Genomic DNA, 5,840 nt, shown 5'->3' with positions numbered 1-5,840 from the left:
AGTAAGCTATACTGGAGATGTAATTCAGTGGTCAAATGTCTGGCTAGTATGCAGTGTCCTGTGTTCACATGCGCATATGCATGTATACACACACACACACACACACACACACACACACACACACACACACGAGTCTAGTCAATGAAGATTAAAACAAAAATGAATCAACTGCCTCTTCTATTAGCACAAGTCAAAAAAGTTCTGTATCAATAATGGACTTATTACAGAGAAAGGGATGGGAGAAAATGATTTTGAAAGGGTCAATATCTGAAGCCAAAAAGAGTCTGAAAGACAGGACACACCAGGCTAGAAAGATGGCTTGTCTATGTAGAGCACTTGTTCTTGCAGAGAACCAGGGTTTGAGTCCCAGCACCCATATGGTGGCTTACAACCTTCTATAATTTCAGTTACAGGGAATCTATTACCCTCTTCTGACCTCCATGGACACCCATGTGATACCCACGGGAAAAAAATTCAAACATTCATATACTTATATAAATAAATCTTCAAACCTTTTAAAAAAGGATACAGAGAGAGATAGAAAACACAAAATTCCATATAATTGACTGATTGTACTTTGACAATGTTTTTACCTAGCCATTTATCTTATTTTGATCTTCAAATGCTAAATAACCTGTAAAACTAGTTTTTAACTCCTAAAAAAATGTATTCATATAGCATTCTGTAACCCCCTCTCACTTTCCTCTCTAGTTGAAGGTTGCAAGGATTGCCACTGATGTTCTTTCAACTAGATATGAAACCCGTTACATCTACGGTCCAATAGCATCAACAATTTGTAAGTTTTTCCTGTCATTTACTATGACTATTCTTTATGTCTATGTAAATAGTTATATCAAATTTGTAGATTATAAACTCCAGCTGTTACAAGAGATTCTGCTTTACATGTGAACCTAAAAGACAGGATGTGCCTGTCTCCTGAGACAGGGCAGTTTTTGAAACAAATTACAATGAACTTTTACAAGGCTATAAAATTAAGATAAATTATTAAATCAATAGAAATCTATAGCTTACTTTATCTACCTTTCTGTTCCCCAAAACCAATGTTTTATCTTCGGCAAGAATTAGTTGGGGCAGAGGCCACATCTTGTTTCATCTAGTTAACTTGAAATGAATCGTCTCTTCTTTGGTCTTATCTCCATTCTAGTAGTATCTTCCCATTAATCTATGGTGGGTGGGTATGTTGACTTGTATTCTCTTGTCCCTCTGATCTGTTCTTCCTGTTACAGGCAAATGAATATATGTGGTAGTGTAGGAAAGGACATGATAAGATTTGAATTCTCTTCTTTTGTTTATTTTCTCAGCACAATTTCTAATCCTTCAATATTATAGACTTTCATTGTTGTTGGGTTTTTACTTAGTTTGCTTAGTCTTAAGGAACTTTCTTATCTCTTATTCTTTTTACATGGAATCAGCAAACTTTCTACAGGGTCAGCTATTTGTTTTGACTTTAATGCCAGAATAGCCTCTGTTGTGACTCAATTGGGGCATTATAATTTAAAAGCAGCCACAGACAATAAGTTAAAAATGAGCATGGCTATGTTCATATAAACCCCCATTCTCAAAAACAGGAAGAAATAATTTGCCAAGTTTTAGACTCTGTTCTAAGTATCATCTGTGGTTGTTAGTTGACTCATAAGCTGGTCACTAGGTCCAGCACTTGATTCTCATGATCTAAATTAATCCTCACAAAAAGACCCCAAACCATGATCAAATACTACTTCTCAGTTATAAGAACTGGCAAAGGAATTACAAAGTAAAGTTATAACAAAACCAAAGTCCTCACTTCTATGCATATGACTTTTGTTATTTGGTCTTTGTGACTAATCAGTGTTTTTTATTTTCAAGAAATAAAATCAACAATAACAAAAACATGATTTAATTTTTCCCAAAGATCAGACTCTGTGGATTAAGATAACTTCTTCTCTTCTGGCAAGTTATAGTTATCAGGATTTCTCCATCAAATGTCTCCCCTCAGGACTCAGAGAACCCTCTGGAAGAGAGGGCAGAGAGAATTTAAGAGCCAGAAGGGGTGGAGGATATAAAAAAGCAAGGCCCTCTAAAACAACATAAGCATAGCTTATATGAACTCATGGAGACTGAGGCAGCATGAGCAGGAACTGTATGGGTCTTCACCAGGTCTTTTATGCATATGTTATGGTTTCCAGCTTAATGATTTTATGGAATTACTGAGTGTGTAAACTCTGAGTTTTGTGCCTTCTCTTGGACTTTTCCCACTCTGTCTTGCCCAACTCCAATATGTTAATTTTTGCTTTATTTTGTTTCATTTATTATTATCCCTTAGAAACCTGTTTGTTTTTTAATGAGAGACAGAAAGGGAGTGGATCCAAATGGGAGTAGAGTTGGGGAGGAACTGGGAAGAACAGAGAGAAGGGGAAATATAATCAAGATATATTATTATTTTCACATAAGATTATGTAAAAATAAATGTTTTCAATAAAAGGAAAAAATTAAAAAGAGTTATAGTTATGTTAATATAAGTTAGTCAGCCTCTCAGAATCCCTAATACTTAGCACAATGCAGAACATGGAACAAGAGTAAAATTGATTCCTATAAACTTCTTCAATGAAAAGTGTGTCCTGACTTATCCAAAAACATTTGATTGTAATCCATTTGGAACCGTGGAGACCAAAAGAACACTGTAATTTCTGATGCTGAAATGAAAGACTTAGCAAGTTAAGTTCTAAACATAAGCAAAGAGGGAAATAGACACAAGACAAAGAGAATTTATTACCTTCAGATCTTCCTTTAAATAATTGCTAAAGGAATTGTTCCAAATACAAAGAAAATAATAACAGAAGAAGGCTGAGAAGTGCAGAAAGGAAGAATAGTGGACTAGGAATAGAGAGAAAAAGATGGGTTTGTAGATGATAGAGATATATGCATATCTTCATACATAATATAATAATAATAACCTGTCCTCATGATTAAATAAAAAATACTATTTCATCTGACATTCAATGTGTATAGACTCAAGATAACTCATGGTTATTCATCAGTGTGCCATCTATAAGAAACTTATTTCTACTCTAACTACACAGACAGGCTGAAATAAAAAATGGTACAAACTAAGAAAAAAGAAGTCATGTTAAATATCAGATAAAGTAAATTTCAGAGCAAAACCTAAGAAACATTAGTAATGAGAAGTAGATCCATCCACCAACCAGAAAATAATCCCAAGCATATGTACATCACCTCCACTCATAATGCCTTGTCAGTAACAGCTTGATTTCCCCAGCTTCCTTCCTGAATGTTTTCTTAATAAGGCCAAATATCACCCCCTTTCTCCCCTTTGATCCTCTCATTTCCCTACTTCACCCAAATTTGTTAACGCAGATTTTTCCCACTACTCAGTCTGAAATTTTAGTCATTTTTTATTAAATTATGTCATCTACCACCGCATTACCATACCTGATATGTTGTCTGTCTTAGCTCTGCCTTTCACTTCGCAGTACCTAAAATTTGGTGTCTAGACTTTCTAACCTAGGCTTTATAACCTAACCTTCCTCACACCCCTCCTCCCTTATTCTATAAAGAGTATGAAACTGCCTATTGCTTCTCAAAAAAGTCTGAGCACATCTGATTTACAAGGCTTCTAAATCACTGCTTATTCAACAGATCTCACAATTCCCTAAAATGCCCCTGGCTTTTTCATGATTGGAATTCACCTGCCAGAATGCCTTTCTCTACCTCTACATGGGGAAAAAATGTATATTTCTCCTTCTTAGCCTTCTAATATGCTCTGCATCATGAAAGTGAATTTGACAAGTTTGAGTATAAGCCCTACTCAGCAAGCACAATATTGCTTCTCTTTTAAATCTTTATGAAGTGGGACTTCTTCCCTGTGGTATTTACAGCTGTGCTTGGCACTAAAGTTTTCTTCACCTTTGTCTCTCCTCTAAACTGCAGGATTCTGAAAGCACAAGTCATCTTTGTAACCTTGCATTGCCTGCCCTTTCTGCGACCAAATAAATACATTGTTCTGGGATTTGTTTTGGGTAGATATTGTGTTTTTGTTTTGTTTATTTTTGTTTGAGATAAGGTCTCACAATGCAGCCCACACTGGCCTCATACCATGTCCCTGTCTAAGTCTCTACACTATTGGGACTAGATGGGTCCATTACTGTGCTCAGCCCACATAAAGTCTAGTGGGCATGTTAGAGATTTCATAAGTAGCTGTTGAATAATTGCTCTGTCCCTTCCCACCCAAATATCCCTTCTTTCTTCATAAAAGCTTTAAATTCTTATTTTTTAAACTTAAGATATTGGTATCCATTAAGCATATCCTAAAATATCAATGATTTTACACACAAAAGTACTATTCCATTACATAAAGGAAAACATATACATGCATTTACTATATGTTGTATAAGTATATTGTATAGTATATGTATGCAATCATATATTTAGCATGTATTTTCACACACATTATAAATATATACAAATACATAATACACAAAGAGAGAAACCTCTCTATAGATGTTTATAGCTTTAAACTTTTTTTACTAAATAAATAAAATTTTTGAATGCAGCACATATTTAAAATATATAGTAGATTACAAATGTATTCTGTACCATTTATACTACTTTGTCATTACAGCAATTAACAATATATATAATTACTGTTATTGTTAATTTTACACATGCAATTTTGAGTGTATGTGTGTTGAGTTTAGAGGCCAGAGGCCAACATTGGGTTCTTTCTCTATTGTTTTATACTCTATTTTTTTGAGACAAGGTCACCCATGAAAACTAAAACTCACCAGTGTCTAAACTCGATGGCCAAGAAACCCCGGGGGTCCTATCAAAACTGGCATTATAGGCAAGAGCCACCATGTCTGGCTTTTTGATGAGTACTGAGAATCCAAGCTCAGGACTACATCTTTGCATTTAAAATGCTTACCCACTGAGTCATCTCCTTTGCACCAGCAATTCCCATGTCTTAAAAAGAAAAAAGCCTCAGTACTTGCCTCTAATGAAATACTTACTGATTCTGTTTTGCAGACCGAACATCAGGTTCTTCTTTAGACTGGGCTTATGACCTGGGCATCAAACACACATTTGCCTTTGAGCTCCGTGATAAAGGCAAATTTGGTTTCCTTCTTCCAGAATCGCGGATAAAACCAACGTGTAAAGAAACCATGCTTTCTGTTAAATTTATTGCTAAGTATATCCTCAAGCATACTTCCTAATGAATTGCCCCTGGTTTGTAATATACCAATTAATCCTTTGGGGGAGCCTTCCTCTGGAAAGACAACCTTTTACATCACCTGAATCCATCCTTCTCTTGCTCATGAAGTCCTGTGTTGCTTTCTTCTTGTTTTCATTTACTCCCAATACCACCATAAAAATACAACTTTGAGTAAATCCATTTAACTACAGTTCTTCTTTGTAAGTAAAATTTTAGCCTCATAGAAAGCAGAATTTGAATACTCTGAAGTGATATGTAGTGATCATCTGAAAGAAATGAAAAAATTGTGTTGTAATCCCCAAAATAAAAAAATAAATGGATTGTATTCTGACCCTTTATAAAATATCCTCTGTTTTTAATAAACCATGTTTTCAGCATTTCTCAATTAGCCTTAATAGTCTGAAAATAGTATTGTTATTTGTTAGCCTTACTAGTCTAACAAATGCAGATATCAATGGTTCTTCAATCTGATGACAGGAAACTGTATCTTCAATTTTCAAATACGTAATTTGCCTTTCAAACATGTATTTTTTCTGATAGAAGTGAACATTGCTTATATCTTCAAAATAGCAAAGGACAATGGAAGGAATGAAATACTTCATGGAGAGAT

The 5,840-nt window shown here is 34.8% G+C and overlaps 1 protein-coding gene across 1 annotated transcript in view; it reads left to right on the top strand.

The window, feature by feature from the left end:
• The window catches only part of Cpa3 (carboxypeptidase A3), a 27,307-nt gene extending 21,897 nt beyond the window's left edge, over window positions 1-5,410 (top strand). The window contains exons 10-11 of the mRNA XM_036191496.1: window positions 712-796; window positions 5,044-5,410. Of these exons, the coding sequence (XP_036047389.1) occupies window positions 712-796; window positions 5,044-5,231 (273 nt within the window). The 3' untranslated portion in view covers window positions 5,232-5,410. The remainder of the gene's footprint in view (window positions 1-711; window positions 797-5,043) is intronic.
• The last annotated feature ends 430 nt before the right edge of the window (window positions 5,411-5,840 follow it).

Source organism: Onychomys torridus, chromosome 6 (assembly GCF_903995425.1).
Source record: "Onychomys torridus chromosome 6, mOncTor1.1, whole genome shotgun sequence".
In the NCBI taxonomy this organism is placed as follows: Eukaryota; Metazoa; Chordata; class Mammalia; order Rodentia; family Cricetidae; genus Onychomys; species Onychomys torridus.
This window is presented reverse-complemented; position numbering and strand designations above follow the sequence as displayed.